The sequence below is a fragment of the Thamnophis sirtalis genome, unplaced genomic scaffold (genome assembly GCF_051295495.1).
Source record: "Thamnophis sirtalis isolate CommonGarterSnake01/CBP01778 unplaced genomic scaffold, rThaSir2_p1.2 scaffold_8, whole genome shotgun sequence".
Taxonomy (NCBI): domain Eukaryota; kingdom Metazoa; phylum Chordata; class Lepidosauria; order Squamata; family Natricidae; genus Thamnophis; species Thamnophis sirtalis.
This window is the reverse complement of record NW_028261388.1, coordinates 39,981,346-39,999,813: the sequence shown is the minus strand read 5'-3', so window position 1 is coordinate 39,999,813 and position 18,468 is coordinate 39,981,346. Positions and strand designations below refer to the sequence as shown.

The 18,468-nt window shown below is 35.4% G+C and overlaps 1 protein-coding gene across 1 annotated transcript; it reads right to left on the bottom strand.

Moving 5' to 3' along the window:
• Window positions 1-1,055: 1,055 nt before the first annotated feature.
• On the bottom strand, window positions 1,056-16,551 carry GPHRB (golgi pH regulator B). Its single transcript, XM_014076621.2, has 14 exons — window positions 16,399-16,551; window positions 12,903-12,962; window positions 12,168-12,271; window positions 11,207-11,313; window positions 10,997-11,098; window positions 8,586-8,706; window positions 8,143-8,223; window positions 7,353-7,462; window positions 5,020-5,108; window positions 4,452-4,544; window positions 4,072-4,167; window positions 3,188-3,277; window positions 1,697-1,762; window positions 1,056-1,596 (listed from the first exon to the last, which is right to left on the bottom strand). The coding sequence occupies exons 1-14, from the start codon at window positions 16,438-16,440 to the stop codon at window positions 1,390-1,392; spliced, it is 1,368 nt and encodes a 455-aa protein (XP_013932096.1). The 5' UTR covers window positions 16,441-16,551; the 3' UTR covers window positions 1,056-1,389.
• Window positions 16,552-18,468: the final 1,917 nt, after the last annotated feature.

Genomic DNA, 18,468 nt, shown 5'->3' with positions numbered 1-18,468 from the left:
CTCATGACCCTTTCCCATTTTGAAAAATTTATGTGGGACTCTATATTCACTTTTGTTTATATGTTTTTGTATTTATTGGATATTGATGTCTTCCTGTCAGTTGATTCCTGACAACTGCCAGGACAAGTCTCTTAAATTTACTTGGTGAGATGTTGGAAGTGGTTTGCCACTGTTTGATTTTTAAGTTGTGAGAGAATCACTGGCCCAAGGTCACCCCATTGGCTTTCATGCCTAAGGCAGGACCAGAACTCAGTAATAACTCAGTTTCTGGCCTGGTGCCTTAACCACTACAACTAAACTGGATGTCAATATTTATATTAAATTTGACAATTTGCTGCTACTGCTTCTTCTAACATTTGCTCAGTAGAATTTTAATATTGTATTACTTTTCAATAAAGGCTGGCAAGTAATTTTAATTTTGTGGACCCAAGAGGAACTGGGGGGAAACCTTGAGTCCTCAGGATCACAATTTATGAAACACTGATCTAGATGTTGAAGCCAGTATCAAGTCCTAGCAATATTTCCTTATCAACAAACCAAAAGATATTACTGATAATCAGAAGGTTGATAGATTCTCTTCAGTGCCACTATATTAAATTATTATCAAGATATTTAACTATTCTACATTCTTCATTTTACATATTAAACTTCCATTTTTGCACAAGGTTTTTCAGAAAAATTGTAGTTACATGGGAATTACTGGGTAAGTTCCTGGTTTCTAAGAAGCATGAGAAGAGCCTATCCGAAAAGTGTGTTACGTTTTCCATTGTATTACATTAAGTTATAACTAAGAAATAACATTTGGAGGAGTTCTGAGAGCCAGATTAAGTTTTGAAGATGACCACTTTTAATGCTTAGACCTGACATTGTGAATGCTAATTTAATGGAATGAAAGGGGGGAAGTGATTAACAGTGCTAGACACTGCCTGTTATTTTTGAGTTCCAGGAAGATAGGGATTTTTTTCCACTTCAGTCAGAAATTAGTAATTCATCAAACTTCGTTCCACTTCAAAGAAGAAACTTTAAAAATCTATAAACTGTAAGAAAAATATTGGGATTTTTTATAAATATTGTTTTATTTAGTCTTTAGAATCATTATCTTCAAGGTAAAGACGATGAAGCAAATATTTTGCCAACTCCATTGAATAAAAATTGCAGAATGGTATCATCATATTCAGACTTTTGAGAGGTCTCTAATATTCCCTTTTATTTTTCTTTTTTATGGAGCTGGAGGCTGTCCTTGTGAGACTGCTTGTCAGTCCATGTCTATAGTGAAGCATCTGATTTGAACCAAAGAAATGAGTGTCCATCATTGAAGAGTCATCTTAAAATGGTGATATGCCAATTTCATAATTGAGAATAACTGCAGGCTGTAGAATTAAAATAAATTCAGAGTGTCATATGTTTCTCAGGAGCCTGCTTATGTGCCAGATAGAGAAACAGGATGCTGGAGAGAGCACTGACAAGAAATATAACATCAAACCATCGGTGGTAGAAATTAAACTGTAATTCTCCTAAAACTTCGGTGATGATAGTACGATACTCTAAAGGCATACTCATTCGAATCAGAAGCACAGAAGACACAAAATACATTCCCTGCAAAGAAGATAAAGGAAACATTAGACTTCCCATTTTTCCCCGCTGCTGACATAGCTGAGAAAGCAAAGTTGCTACTCAAACGGGTTAAAATACTCACCATAATCTGTGCCAGCAACAGAACAATAACATTAGAAGACTTGCTGCTTGAGATAGCATAGAAAAACTAAGAAAGATAAACACAGAAAATCAGCTCATAGGCTGAGATAACAATAACAATATGGCAAACATGATTTAATAAATGTTTTAGAGCTAAATTAAAAAGAAGTCACATTTATAGTAATGAAAGATCGTCATGATTAATATGATCACCATCATTAGAACTCCTTGTTAGAAACAATGTAAGGTATAGTAAAACCCCTATTTTTCCATTACACATGTTTCAATATACTTTACATTCCACTCCACATTCACCCAGAATCACCTATACAAAAATAATAATAATTTGTCCTACATGCAAGCAGTCCTGATAATCTTCAGACATGCATTTAAGTAAACACTTAGGTTAACACCCAAGCAACTGCAGAATTTAGATGAAAAATGCTATCATGATTACAAAAATAGCAATCTACATTTTTGCAAATCCAACACAAATGGCATAGCCCAGGGACAAAGGGGATTGTATAAGTAATAATTATAACATTTCATGTAATTCAACTATAAATAGTGGCACTTGAGCAATGTGCAACTAAGCAAATTGCTGATGTGGCAAGATTGGCCAATCTACTTGAGATGTTTTCTAGTGTGCAAAAAAACAGCAGCATTTCACTAAGAGCATGATTATCATTATATAACAGAACTATTATGTATATAAAAAGCACCTTTATAGCAGCCTTGTATGGTTAAAACTTATCTAAATGAAAGTCGTAATTTAATTTCTTTCACTTCTTAATAAAATTAAGATCAATGTTTTATTGTGACTTATTAAGCAATCATATATTAGATTCATATCAGTCAGGGGTGTCAAACTCAAGGCCTTGGGGCTGGATTCAGCCTGTGAGGTGTTTAGATCTGGCCCGTAGGGCCGCCCTGGAAACAGCAAAGGATCAGCCCATGGTGCTTCTGCCTGTGAAAATGGAGCTCCATTTTTGCTGGCAGAGGGTTGCAGGAGGCCATCGCAGCCGAAAATGGAGCTCAGGAGCCCATTTCTGCTGGCAGAGTGCTCACAGGTGCCCCCAACATGAGTGCCATCGAGCTGGCCATATCCACCCTGGCCATGCCCTCCATGACCCCCCAGAAGGTTAAATACAACGCTGATGTGGCCCTCAATGGAATCAAGTTTGACACCCGATATAGGGAAACTTTGTTCCCCACCTCTGGCCTTAAAAACTGTAAAGTGATGCAGAAAACACAACTGCCCATATCTGAAGTAATTTGGGTCTTAATACTGCACCTCTCTATAAGACTATAGACCAAAAGCTAGGTACCTCTCAGGATAACAATATTAAAACAAACTCAATTTAAAGTTGCTACTTCCTGCAGTGATTCCATATTTTTGACAATTTAGTCATAACACTTTTAAGAGATATATTAATATGCTCTCTTCTTTACTTCAACACAGTTCATATACTAAGATTGCACTTGGGCTTACCTTTGTGAGTGTTATTAATAAGCCCCTGATAGAGGTGACAATAATTATTCCAACAAGAATAAATGAAATATGCTGGGACCAGAATTTTACCTGTAGTAATAAAGACAGGAAATGGTTAAACTCTCAGATACAGATAATTACACTGACCATGTAGGACATGAAAGGCTATTTAACTTCAGTTGCTATTTATGTGCACAGAACCTTTTGAAGAGTACAAATAGTCCTTGTTTAATAACCATGGTGATGAAAAGGTAACTTGTAAACCAAGGCTGTCAAACTCCCAGCCCACGGTCTAGATGCATCACATTCTGGCCACATACATGCTAGGTTTAGCAAAGGGGAGAAAAGTCTCGATACGTCACATGACGCTGCCCTGACGTAAGTTTGACATCCCTATTGTAACCAGACCTCAATTTCCAACCTTTACTGGTCTGTAAAGCAAATAAGACTATAAGCACAGTCACAGCTTCACTTAGCGACCAAGGTGCCATCCAAACTGTGGGTGTTAAACAAGGGCTTCCTGTATCAGGAAGAATACTTTCAGAAAAAAATAACTGTTAGCACGGTATACAGAAACAGTGCAGAATTAATGCTGAGCTGATTAGAACTGTCTCTTGCAACTTAGAATCTTCCAAGTACTCTAGAATCTTTAAGTGTCTTCAAAACATAAGTTCCAATAGAAATGGCTTTTAAGAATTATACAGAAAGATGAATAAATCATTGTCTTCTCACAATATAATTTTAGCAGCAGCTATAGACAAATAAATTACCCAAGACTATACTTTCAACAAAAGTTTAGTATTACATTACCAAGCTCTCTATAAAACAGAAATTAAGAATGATGGGGATTAGTGGGTAGGATTACAATCTAAAAGAGCTCTTACATCAAACTGTATCCCCAAATAATTCACAGTAATCTCAATTCCTCTCGTTACTGGATCTGTCTTTCCAACTCGGTCAAATACAATATTGATTGTTGCCTGAAGAGATGAAAAAGAGAAATATGAGATATTTTCACTAAAACAAAATACACATATACACAATATACTAAATGTGTATATTGTAAGATATACACATTTATCTTTTATAGATGTTTCTGTATGAGAAAAAAACTCCATTCTTGCTTAAAATGTGATTGTATTTATAATCAACAAAACACTTTTAAAAAGGGAGGAAGGGGAGTTAGAAAGCATTTTTTTTATTAAGCACATATTTTGTCACCCTACAAATTATAACTGATTGTACGAACAGCAGCCTTACATACCATAAAAGTTTTCCAGACACAGTAAATGGAGAAAAAATAACCCAGAAAGTTGAAATATTTCCCTTGGAATGTTTTAGAATATTCTATTCTTTCCTGCAAATAGATTTTTTTCAGAGAGAGAAAATATTTAGATTTATTATTTTAAACTAGCATATGGTTTTAAATTCAGTACAGATCATTTCTACAGATAGTTTAGCTTCTTAATAGATAATGAATCTATGGAATTGCAAAATCAACATTTGTCTAAGATGAACCAAAATTACAGAATATGTGAACAAAACCAAATTTCTGGTGTTCTAGGCCTGCCTTTTGAGTCACAAAACATGATATCTATTTCTGGAAAGTTTCAATATGCAAGCATTCATGAGCATTTCTTAATAAACAGACTTTTTTAAAAAAAGTTGTACAAGCTTTTGACATTAAAAAAAATAGACCAGTAATCATAAAATCATAACATTTCTCTGGACTCATTTAATCTGTATTTTCCAGTTTTTTTTCACATTTTCCCTCATATATCAATCCCAGTTACCCACCCATCAGACTTGGGAACAATGCCCTTAGTTTGCACCTTGGTAGCATGCAAATCAACTGTTTCCAAGAAAAGTTGCCGACTAAGTTCTTCTAAAGCATCAATTTCTTGCTGGATGAGTGTCAAATCTTAAACCAAGATAGTCAAGCTCAAAATCATAAATAATTTTGAAAAACATATTTCTTTTTCAAGTGAAAGGTTTTATTCCCCAAACCCAAAATCAATAGAAAAACAATACTATATCTTTTAAGATTTTTTAAAGTTAAAAGGGGGGAGGGGACAAAAGCATTTTATACTGTATACATCTATCAAATCTTGCCTGTACAAAAAATATTAGTGTATCCATTGTGATGAAGAACAAATTAATAAACACAGGAAAATATATTTCAATTTTTATTTTTTTCTTTAGCACATAATAAATACAAAATATTTGAAATATTTGAATTTGTGCAATTTTTAAAATTGAAGCAAGGCAGTGTTTAAAAGGTTTGTTTAAATGTATGTACAATAACTATTCAATTGGAAGTTATTCATTATTTCCATCTGCAGGAATAGAACAAAGAGTGTAATTGAATACTATAAAATATTCTAAGACTACAGGACTAATTGCAGATCATTTTTTTAACATCTCTTTTGGGATAGAAAGTACTTATTTGCAGACTTAATACAGATACTTTGAAACGCAGATGATTTTCTAGATCCATTTCAATTTGAGTAAGCATCCAAATTGGGTCAGATCTTACCTCAATCATGCTACAGAATGATCTTTCCTGAGCAATAGGAAACAGGACAATGCAATCTTGCTGATTTCCTGGCTTTCTAATTACCTTTTGAAACAATTGACTATGGTATCCTTATGGAATAAGCTTTTGAATAGGAGTTTTATTATATAGTGATTATGTTCCTATTTGATAGGCTGTTGCCAGAAAACATTGTAAGAGAATAATTATTACAAAAATAAGTAGGAGTTTCATTCAATCCCTGATTTTATTTAATGCATACCTGAAATAACCAGAAAAGATTACCCAGGGAAGGGATACTAAAATAACATTTTTATTTTTTGCCTGGATGAAGACCAGTAAATTGAAACGTATCCAAAATAATTGCCACATTACTAAATTAAAAGAAATCACGTGAACAATATAGCAGATAGTTAATTTCAGGCTATTATTTAAAGTATGGCAGTCATTTAATATCCTGAAATAGCAATTTAGCAATAGCACTTAGACTTATACACCACTTCAGTTCTTCACAGCCGTCTCCAAGCGGTTTCCAGAATCAACATATGCCGCCAACAACCTGGATCCTCATTTTACCAACCTCGGAAGGATGGAAGGCTGAGTCAACCTTGAGCCAGTGAGACTCCAACTGCCAAACTGCAGGCAGCTGGCAGTCAGCAGAAGTACCGTAGCTTGCAGTGCTGTATTCTAACTACTGCTCCATCACAGCTCATGTTGAAATAAGAATTTAAAAGAAAGTCTCTTTCTATATATACATATCTGCTTGATTTGCATCATTTCTTTTGAACAATAAAGTTAAACAGCTGGCTACAAGTGACTATAAAGAAAATAAAAGTTCTTTCTTAGTTATTAAGTACCACTCTGCAGTACCTTCCTAGGGAAGTCCACATGGTATTCATATTGTAGCAGATATTTTATCCTCAGGCATTTTATACATTGGCTTTAATTTGAAGTTCCCAAATAACACAGGAAGAATGATTACGGGGGATGTTATTATTTAAACATCTAATTTTTAAAAAAATCTATGGCAACTTTATTAGTACCTTATGCCTTTCATTAGGAAACAGAAAATGCCCAATCACCGTGTGACCAGAACCACTTTTATGACTTTTGCTCCAGATGTTAAGCATACAAAGTGGTTAAATGAAACCACTGTTCACAATGGGCTATTTTTGCCTGGAAACTGGAAGTAAATGCCAGTTTTTCAGCTAAACAGTTAAATGGCAGTCACATGACTACAGCGCACTCCAAATGAACCTAAATATGGGCCAGTTACTGAGCATCCTAAATGCAGTCATGGCCCATAGGGAAAGGGAAAGGCCCATAAGAATTTCTAAACTGGATTGTAAATCCCTTTTGTGGGATTAATTGACTTTCTATTTTTGCATGCTGTCAGTTATATAAATTATTACTTAATGTCCAAGTGGCCATGAAAGTGTCCTAGCAGATTAGCTGTCAGTGCTTAACGCTTACAAATTTGGATTGATATAGTTCTCTTCAAGTATATGATCTCCAAAAGCTGAAAATAAGGTCATTTACATACTACAGTCCATTAATAAAACACTCTATTTTTTTTTAATTTTAAAAGGAAGCAAGCTGACTTTTGAGTCTCCTTCTGCAAGTAAAGGATACTTTCACTGCCTGGTGAAGATGTTGTGACACTTTTTATAATTCCCCAGAAACCAGTGGTTTTGTTGTGTACTTCCCCTCTCTGAAACATGTTTCTGTGAACCATTGCTATCCTGGTTGGGAGACAAAGTTAGGAATGTAAAATCATGAAATATCAACTAGAGTAAAATTACATAATACAACTAAGCTAATCTTTAAATATTTGCATTTTTATGTTTCATAAAATCTAACATTCAAAATTTAAAGGAACATTCAGAATTCCATTCAGAAAGAAATCAAACAGGTATTATGATTTCCATTTGGTATAGAACTATGCGACTGCTCATGCTATTATGTCAAAGTAAAATGTGCTTCCAATTAATAATAAACTACATTAAATTCTATGAATTACATCTACATGCTCATTACTAGAAATGATTCATTTAAATCAGGGATATTCTAATGAATTATTCTTAAATTAGATCTAACCTTTAACCTTGCTAGCTGGTAATGAAGAGGGTTGAAACTTTTTAAAGTATTAGTCCAGAGAAAATCCATATTGTTCTTAAAGATGTATTATATTAAGTAACACAGTTTAACTGAGGTTTAATACTATATTATAAATCTTACATTAATTTTAAATTCTAAACATAATATTAGTCCCAGATAAGTATACCAAGTACACAAATTGAGATAAAATTTGGATCTGTATTTCACTCAAATTTCATCCCGCTTGAATCACTATCTTCTATATAAATTATTGTTCAATAGCAAATAATTTCTGGTTTAATATGCTCTAATATCTTTAACTTACCTTTTCTTTTTGCTGATGATCATGTCCATTGTCTGGAGGAGTCGACGTTCTAGAGATAGAATATCAGCATCTGTGACATTCCTGTAATAGATGTATACATCTAGAATTATTCCTATGATTTCTAAAACAGTCTCTTCCCAATTCTAGCTATTCTCTGATTCTTCTCCACTAACTGGACTATAACCAAAACTGCAAATTGATGATGATGCAAAACAATGATATATTTAAATCTAGAACCTGTATTATTGAGGTAAAGAAGATAGGGACAATTATGGAGAAATCTGGCCTGAAAGCAGAAGAATAGATCAACAAGAATAAAGATTAAAATGACATGATAGATGATAGACATAGAGACAGACAGACAGACAGACATAAAGGGAAAAGAGAGAGAGACAGACAGATTATAAAACTACTTTGAATCTCTTTTGATGAAAGGAGATTACCTGAGAAAATAAGACATATAGGTATATGGACAATTCACTGCACCAAAGCCAGAGAGCAAGGCCATGAGGGTCACCCCAATCACTCCCACCCTACTGATGAGTTGTTCTATGGATAAAATTCCTGATTAAAAAAAAATACCACAAGGTTAATTTCATCATTACATTTACTTAAAACAACAGAAAAGCAGAATCTCACTACCATAGTCTATCTACACCATTTTGTTTTAATTATTTAGACAATCCTTCCTAAGAATTCTCAAGTGTGCTTGCAATGGGGCAAAACATATATGTATTTAACAGACTACTTTGCCCTCCAAAAAGTAATAATTAGGAAAAAATGAACCATAACTTTTTCATAATCTTGGAATTTTATTCTGAATTAAGTGAAAAGCTTCTTCAACTAAAAAGTACTCACAAATAGTGTTTAACTTTCCCTAGTTAACAATGCTTCTTTTTAAGAGGAGAAGAGAGGAAAGGAGAGGGAAAGAAGAAAGAGGAAAATAGAGGAAGATTGGGAGGGATAGGAAGAGGAGGAGAGAGAATATAAAGGGGAAGTAGTAGAGAGGAGCAGGGGAGAAGAAGAGGAAGAAGGAAAGGGAAAGGAGAGGAGGAAAGAAGAAAGTGGAGAAGGAAGGGAGGGAGAAAAGGAAAGTAGAGTAGTGGCAAAACAAAATAGGTGTATGGAATGGTAAGCAAAGCAATCCCAATCATATATTTTATTTTTTTATATGGAAAAATGAATGTTTAAAAGTATTAAAATGTGATAAGAATAATAACTATGAGAATGTATACTTGTAAATGTGTATATGAGACTAAAAAGTAAAAAACCTTTTCAAAAAAAAAAAAAACAATGCTTCTTTTTGTTTTATGCCAAACTAAAATACATAGTAAACTGAATGAAAGCATATAAAGAATCAGGTTGTTGTGGCTTCTAATCTTATTATCAGTGAAAGAGACATAATACCTTGTAAGCCGCACTTGAAAACTGGCAAAAAGCAATATAGTTCAGTTCATTGTAGCACATCTCACTGAGTCCGAGTAAAGCTTATTGATAACTTTGTTACCTCAAATGGCAATTGGCATATATGAAAGTGAAACTAACTCCACAATGTCTATACTTAATCCTTTTTACAGATTCCATGTGACATTTTTATATAGCTATATACAGTTAACTACATTATCAGTGTACAGTTGTAGTGTGGAAAAAAGCTCAGATAGCGTATCAGACTATTCCTATTTAAATTTGCACTCCAGAATAAAATAACCCCATAATTATTTGGCTATAAGAAAAAAAAATGCTATTTTGAAATGAAAGTAGAATAATATGTTATTATGGGGAACATAACTACAATTATACTCTTTTATGTTCTCCTCAATTCTAAATAATAAAATGAGTCTATATGAATAAGAATCATTGAAACTATTCTTCAATTCATTCCTTTTTTCATGGATTTGCTAAATATATTCAGTAGATAATCAAAGAAAAGATAAAGAAACACATTTATAAACATATTTGGATACAGGATCCCCTGCTTTGCTAGGAATTCAAGTATTCATAATGTATAAAGTCAAGGCATTCAAAGTCAGAGACCTTAAATCTGGGAAGACAAATCTAATTCTGTTCTAAATCATTTGTTCAGAAGTAGTTCATAAGATCGGCTACAGAATTCATCATCCAAGCAAGGGAACAGTGACGTCTGCAGGTTACTTGGAGCAAAGATATTATTTATATAGCTTCAATGCCACTGTCTATGTTTCAAAAACAGATTTACTTGAGATAAAATCCTCATTCTCAAGCAAAGAATATGCAGTCTTATCTTCTGGGCAAAATATGAAATTTGCAAGTCGTATGAATCTACAATTTGGGTGTAACAGTGTAGCAAACATGTCTAGTTATATGATGTTATTTTGAATTGTAATTCTTTGAATACCTGAGTTGGTCCCAGTACTGATAATATTTTAATCTCAATCTTGCTTCTTCTGTGCTACTAAAACACTTATTTTAAAACTTAATTCTGCTTCAGGAGCTCACGCCCAGTTGAGGGCTCCTTTCATATTCCCAGTAGGAGCTGGAATGAAGGATGAGAGCTTAACCCTGCCCCACAGGAGCTCTCGGATCTTGAACGCCAGCTTGCTAACCTCCTGTCCATCATTTCAATCACCTGAGCCACTGTGTACCTTGCAAGAAGAGCTTATCCAAGCTCTTATCCAACCATAGCCCAATGATTGGAAGAGAGTCAGAGTTTCAAAGCCTTATGGAAAACTAACAGGGTCAGGACCATCAATTTTAGGATATATACTGTTTCAAAAGGCAGTCACAGCAACAGAGAAAGCATCTGAAGTTTCCACCTATAACAGCACAGATTTAAAGTCAGATGTGCATTTAAAGTTAATGAAACAATAAAACTTACCATGTTTTGGACTAAGGATAGGAAATGGATCTCCCAGTTTCCAAAAGAAATACATAAATATTAGCCAGACAACACAGGCAAAAAGAAGTCTTTGTCTGTGTACTGAAAGTGATACAAAAAATTAAGATTTTATGTTAATTGCATTGAAACATATTATTTAAACATTATAGTGCCGGTGTAATTTTTATTTTCAAGATTCATGATACTTACACAATCGAATGTTGCTCACAACAAAGTAACCAATATAAAAGGGGACCATGAATACCAGTACAAGCAAAATCACGCAAAGATTTAATTTCCAATGGAAATACCGAGAGCTGAAAGTAATAGAAGGACTGATCACTAATCATCATCACAAAATAATTCTAGCTTTATTTTTTGTCTATTTTCATATAGTATCTGCATAAAATAATCTGAAAGATTTACAGTTATAATCAAATATAGTTTTAGAAATATGCACAGTAGTAGACTGTAAACAAAGTTATTCATTAAATGTTCTTGTCAAAATTCTGTAAATTATTGCTACAGTTATATTTGATCTCTTTTCTATCAGTCAACTTTTTAAAAAATCAAAGTTATATAGTTTTCCTTTAGTGCAATTTCAGGAGAAGACACATTTTTGGATATATGTTATTTGTCTAAAAGCATGCATTTTAAGCTTTAAACTCAAAAAAGCATGTAAAGATTTTCATCAATGCACTTCAGAGGGCAAGTGTTCATTAACAAGCAAAGATACCTTAGTAAATAATACATAAATTATTGAGAATAATATGTCTTCACTGAACTGAAATACAAATAGAATTATGTGCATTTGGGGACCATATATATTTTGGCATTTGCTGCTTGGAAAGCTTAGTAATTTTAGATCAGAAAACCAATAACTTATATTATAGCATTTGTGGCAATTTCTTTAATGTGTCTTTGCCATTAGGAATGTTGCCAGTATTTAACAGCAAATATTTTTAAAAAGAAACAAATTAAAAAACAGCCTAGCCATCATTTTTCTACCTTTTTTAACACCCAACTGTACATTAATATTGTATATACTCACTTGTGTTTTAAAGCTACGAAAACATTAAACTGTCATGAAGCTACAAATAAACAAGCAAATCTATCAATTATACTAAAATCTCAGTGCTATGTTATGCACTGGATGTTAGTGTCATCTTACCTGCTGCTTAGGATGCCTAGAATCTCAAAAATGATAAGTTCAAACATGGTGCATGAAAAAGCAAAGGTTACAGAGAAGACAACCTGTACAACATACTGCCGAACCTGTAATAAAGCAAACATAAACATTTTAATGTAATTATTATGGAGGTAATGGAAATTAATAACAAAAATAAAAGATCAGACTATCTCAAAATTAATTATATACAGGCTGATATAGCTAAGCATGTATTTGCTGAGATAAAATCTGCACTAATAATGTATTTATATTCCCAATATGAACATTTTTATGTTCAAAAAGAAAAAAAGATTTAGACTTATTTCTTTAGCATTAATTTCTCTTGATGACTGTTTTCATATGGCAGAATTTTTAAAGATCTTAAACGTATCTATTTTAATTTTTTAACAATTCTCAAATGCCTTGTTCTATTAAATGTCTACTTCTGGGCAAGTACAGAGTTTATGCATTCTTACAAGGCATGTAATAGTCCAGTTGCTGTTAGCCTTGTGCATGGCACAAAGTCTAACTGTTCCCCTAGGTATTTGGGCTCTTCCAGCTAATGTTATTTTTATGGTAAGATGGAATTTATTTTTCCAGTCATAAAAATTCCAACTTATAATAAAACCCATTGTTTTTACTATTGATTTGAACGGTTTAACTGTTGTTGTCACTATTGGCTTTTAATGTCTATGTTGCCCAGATAACTGCTATTAATTTATAATTTAAATTTCTCACCTCATAGTCTTTGAAGAGTCGGCGCATGAAGAACAACCATCCAAATCCAAAAAACAGCACCTGCAGAAGCAAATAATAGGAATATATACTTTATAAAAATAAAATATAAATTAAAAAGAAAACAAAAAAGCAAATAAACAGTGGACAGAGCACTCGGTCTTTTTCTGCCATCAGTTTTGTATGTTTCTAATAGGTAATGGCTTGAATGCTATTTCCAAAATGTGGAAATCTCAAAGCATATTAGCTAGTGTATGAAAGATGCTGTTTTTGTTGTTATGAAGGTAAGATAACCTGATAAACTGAAACATGTTTGTTTGTGTGTGTGTGTGTGTGTATTTGTTAGATAAATGAATTATTTGCTTTAGCCACAAGCATTCTAAAACAATCATTGTATCAAAATGTAGCTACATTTTGTAGCTATTTAAAAGCCCATTCTGAACTTGAGGAAAGTTAAGTGTTTTGTGGAGACTGCATAAATATATCTCTGGGTCATGAAAAATATTTAACAAACAAAATAAAAAATATAAAATACAACAAAATTTCACACAAGGTTCATATCTCATTGTTATTTGCATAGCGTTTATAAAAAGTAAAGTTGCATAAAGCCATCCTGGTTCTTGAAACTATTTCCAATTCTAGTATGGATGCTGGATTTTTTACAACAATGCTACATTCTGTATGTCCTGGAGAATATTAAATTTAATCATTTAATTTAAAAAATGCACCATGCAGAGAGATATTAAGTGCTAAGTATATAGGTAATCCTTGATTTACAATTAGCTTCTTAGTGACTGTTCAGTTACGATGAACATTCCTGGGAGTATTTACAAACCTCTTCTGAAATTCTGGTGGCTGTGCCCCCCCCTCCCCCATGTAATGTTATCCATATATTTTTATTTATTAAAGAAATGAGATCTTAGGATGCAGATTTTTTCCTCAAAAAATGGGAGATATCTTGCATATTTTCTAAAATGGAGAATTAATCATTCTTTGACTTTTGTTTCTTCATCCCAGCAGACCTCGAAAGACATTTAAATCTAACTATCCCAAAATCTTACAGAATCAGTATTTGGGATTTTTTTTCCTTTATCGATTTTGTTCTGAAGAATTCAAAATCTTGAGTTTCATGATCTTAAAATTATTGAAGAAAGATATCAGTGTAAAGTTTAATACTGACTCCTTGGGAGAGAGATAAACGTCTAAACAGTTTTACAGGCTTAAATTGCATCAGTGTAGAGCACACAATCCCATCCTGTTCCTACTAAAATTTAATATAATACAATAGCAGAGTTGGAAGGGACCTTGGAAGTCTTCTAGTCCAACCCCTGCTAGGCAGGAAACCCTATACCGTTTCAGACAAATGGCTATCCAAAGACTTCCAGCGTTGGGGCATTCACAACTTCTGGAGGCAAGCTGTTCCATTGATTAATTTGAGACTCTTTCTAGAGTCTCCACATCTTTTCTACATCATGGCGGCCAAAACTGAATGCAGTATTCCAAGTGTGGCCTTACCAAGGCATTATAAAGTGGTATTAACACTTGTATTAACATTTGTATGTAATTCATAAAGTTCTCTAAGAATTGCTGCTACTCAATTCTAATTGTTAATATTTCAACAGATCTAAATGTAAATGTATTAGGATTGTGCATAATTTATTAAACTACATTTATTAATTTAATTGAAATTTATATTAAATGATATATGCGTAATAGAGTTCTTGGAAGGCAGCCCTTCAAATCCAAGAATGAACAAACTGCTCACCTTTGATACAGAATATCTCATCTCAATAACTATTACATAGAATGCTGGGGGGTGGGGGGGTTACTAACCAATGTTCTGCTACATGTTTGTCTTAAACCAGGGGTCCCCAACTGCCGGTCCATGAACAGTCACTAGGCCGCACAAACAAGCAAAGCCTTATCTGCCAGATAAAGACAGCATACAAAACCACACCCCTTGAGTTCACCGAAAAACCTCTCTGCATGGATCTGAACCCTGGTGCCCAAAAGATTGGGGGCCACTCTCTTAAACCATTCCTACAAATAACATTTAAACATATTTTGCTGCCCCTGCATTTATCACACATTTTTTACAATAAACCAGATGTGGTTATGTATAGAAGTTTTAGGCTGAACCAAGGTTTGCAAATCTTGGTTTGCAAGGTTTTTATTTATGTATGTAATTTAGAAAACGTTGTCTATGAATACATATTTGAAGAGCTTATAGAGAGACAATACTTTTGATTATTGTGTAAATTTTCAAAAATCCTGCTTCAACAGGGGTCTTGGATTATTTCCTTCATCAAAAGTGAAAGTTCAGTCGCTCAACCGCTTTCACTTTTTATGGGCAGCAGATAAATTACAAGCATATCAAGCATCTGTTCCAAAGATCACTTTTATTAAAGCAAACTGGATTAAATGGGATAGTTTGCTACTTAACTTGCTTGCGCAATGCATTAAACTATGTCTTAGCCAATAGGCATATACAACCAGGCTCAAATTATTCTACTTGAGTTACTAACATTCTAATTTTCTAGAAAAGGCATAAATGTTTGAAAAGATAGGACGGAGAAGAGGATGACAAGCACCTAGGTGCGTGGACTTGGTGACACTAGTGACGAGTGCACCATTGGAAGACTTGATAAAGGCTTGCCTAGGCATAAATGATCTCAGAGAAAAAATTATGTGGTTGCTAGGAGTCCAAAACGATTTGAGGGCACATAATCACTCGTGAGCCCAGATTTTACAGTTAATAATGGCTTAAGATGTCCTGTAACCAACCCTTCTAAATTGACCCAAGGGTGCTTTTTTGCCAAGAGGCAACTGGACTTTGTTTTTCCTTGAAGACCTTTCACTTCTCATCCAAGGAGCTTCTTCAGCTCCGACTGGATGGTGCGGGATGGAAGGATTTCTCCTCCTTGCAAACAGCTGGTCATTTGCATCCTTTTAGAGAATCACTGAGGCTACTTGGAGGTTTATCTGTGTGGTAAGCACCTCTGGAACAACCATGGCCTGGATGACTGAGAATCTCCTTAAAACCATCGATCAAAATTGAGTACACCCATGGCTCACTTAATCACGGTTCACCACGTCACACTAATTCAGCCAGTTAAGAGGATTCCAGGCCTCCGCGCATTTTCCAAGGCCCCATTCGCAGGTGCAACCCCAGTCAGGCAGAAATTAATTCCAGGCAGGTTATTAATTCACCTGAATCCTCTGACGCGCGGTAACTCCTCTAAAAGAAAATGATTTCTAAAGGAAGAGCCGAACTTTCCCCACGCCCCGCGATTAAGGCCCGGACTTAAACAGGGGCCGTGCTCGCCTAGAGAGGAAGAGGGAAGCAACCAAACTGGTCATCCCACTCCCGGTTGTCCCATGCAAGGCCGGGCTTTTCCCCTCTATACGGAAGCAGAGCTGTCCCTCCTGCCCGGTTTCTCCCGCCTTTTGCTGCTGGGCGCCTCAGCTTAGCCTGAGGCTGGACGGAGAAGCCCGGTACCTGGGAGATGACCATAATGCTGGAATCGATCAAGAAACTCATGGTGCAAACCCGTCCGAGGGCGGGGGGGCGGGATGGCTCTCCCCCAACGCGCCCCTCAGCCGAGCTCGTGGCTTTCCTGCAGAACGGAGGCTCCGCTCCGCCCCCTTCACTCCTTTCCTCGGTGAGGCTCAGCCCCGCCCCCCACTCGCTTCCTCGGTCCTGAGGCGAGAGCTTGGATGGGTTGCAGAGATAGGAAACTGGAAGAGCAGCCCGAGCCTTTTTCTCTGGGAGTGAAAGAGAGCGAGCCCTGTCTTCTCTCTCCCACTCCTCCATTTATTCCTCCCGGGAAGATTCAGGGAATTGATGGAGGCACCATTGGGAGGGGAATCCCAAAGGTGCTTTTTTTTCCCCAACAGGCAACTGGAGTTTGATTTTTTCCCCTTTGAAGACGTTTCCTCCTCATTCAAAAAAGCTTCTTCAAAGAAATTTCAGGGATGTTCAAAGAAATGAGTGGTATAATGTAATTTGGAGTATGGCAACAAATGATAAATTAACAGCAGAAATTAAACTTTAAAAAGGGATGATTAAAGATTATAATGAAATATGGGTTTTTTTGTTATAAAATCAGTGTTGGTGGAAGGCAAAGGGAATAAACCTACTCAAAAATATATGTTGTTTTGGAAGGTATAAGGGCACAATTGGAATATATTGTATATCTAAGAAATTTAGGGGGGAAGGTGTCCAGGAGGTGGGGGTGCACTGTAATATGTGTTTTTTTTCCTTTTTCTTTTGTCTTTCTTTTTTTATTCAGATGTATATGTACTGTTTGTATTATTTGTGTTTTTAAAAAAATAAAAAAGCTGCTTCAGCTCTGACTGGATGGTGGGGAATGCATTTGTATTCCTTGCAGATGGCTGGTCATTTGCATTCAATATAATTCAGTATAAATCCTTTCATTCCCCACCGTCCAGTCAGAGTTGAAGAAACTTCTTGGATGAAAAGGGAAACGTCTTCAAAGAAAAACAAGGAAGTGCAGTTGCCTCGGGGGAAAAAAAGCATCTTTGGGACAACCATGACCTGGAATGACAGAGAATCTCCATAGACATGTAGGGAGAGAAAAGATACTTTCATCTTTTTTTAAAAAAAATCTCCCCGCTATAAAAATTAATAAAGAGGAATGAACAGCATCTCTTCTAACGCCAGTAATTATTTTATTTCTCATAGGACAATGTAGGGGTAGGCAGAAAACGGGTTAGAATTAGAAGTGGGTTAGATTGAAGCACTTAGCCCGTTTTACAGTGGTCAGTTTCATGGAACACCAAGAGTCGACAGGGGTCTCCAACCTTGGCAACTTTAAGACTTGTGGACTTCAACTTTTAAGATTTATGGACTTCAACTCTCAGCTGGCTGAGGAATTCTGGGAGTTCTCCAGGGCAATAGCTTTCACTTTCCTTTATACTGGTCTAAGACCTCTCAAGAGCCGCTAAAAAGGACGCAGAGAGCACGTCATCGACTAAACCGGAGCGGAAGACAGCCAAATTTATCCGCAGAGGCTTGAAAAGGGGATTCACGCGGCACTTCCGGTATCTAAATCTAAAGGCGGCGCTTTGGGATGGTAGGCGGGCCAATTTAAGGTGTCGACTTAGGGAGGGGTGGGGAAGTAGGGCCCTTGGAATTCTGGGAGTTGAAGTCCAGAAATCACAAAGTCCGTAGTTCCCCAACTTCTGAATTATTAGGGGAAAGGGAACAAGAGAATTGCCTTGTTTTCATTGGTTGAAGCGCGGGAATGACGGAATAGGCCTGGCTTGGGGAGCTTCTGATAGCATTTTTAAAGGGCGATTCCGAATTAAACATCCTGTGAGAAAGGGCGCCTCGACGATGACGTTAGTTTTACTAAATTAGAGCCCTTTAAGCAGCTAATAAAGGAGCAGGCCCGAAATGTAAATAGTTGATGAATTATGGCACCTCGATGGTGATTTTTTTTTCTTTTGAACACGAAGAATAAATAGCTGTCGGAGTCGAGAGTTTAAGATTAAGTAACTGTGTGGAGACCTACCTTAGTAGTGACTCTTGAACACGGGATCATAA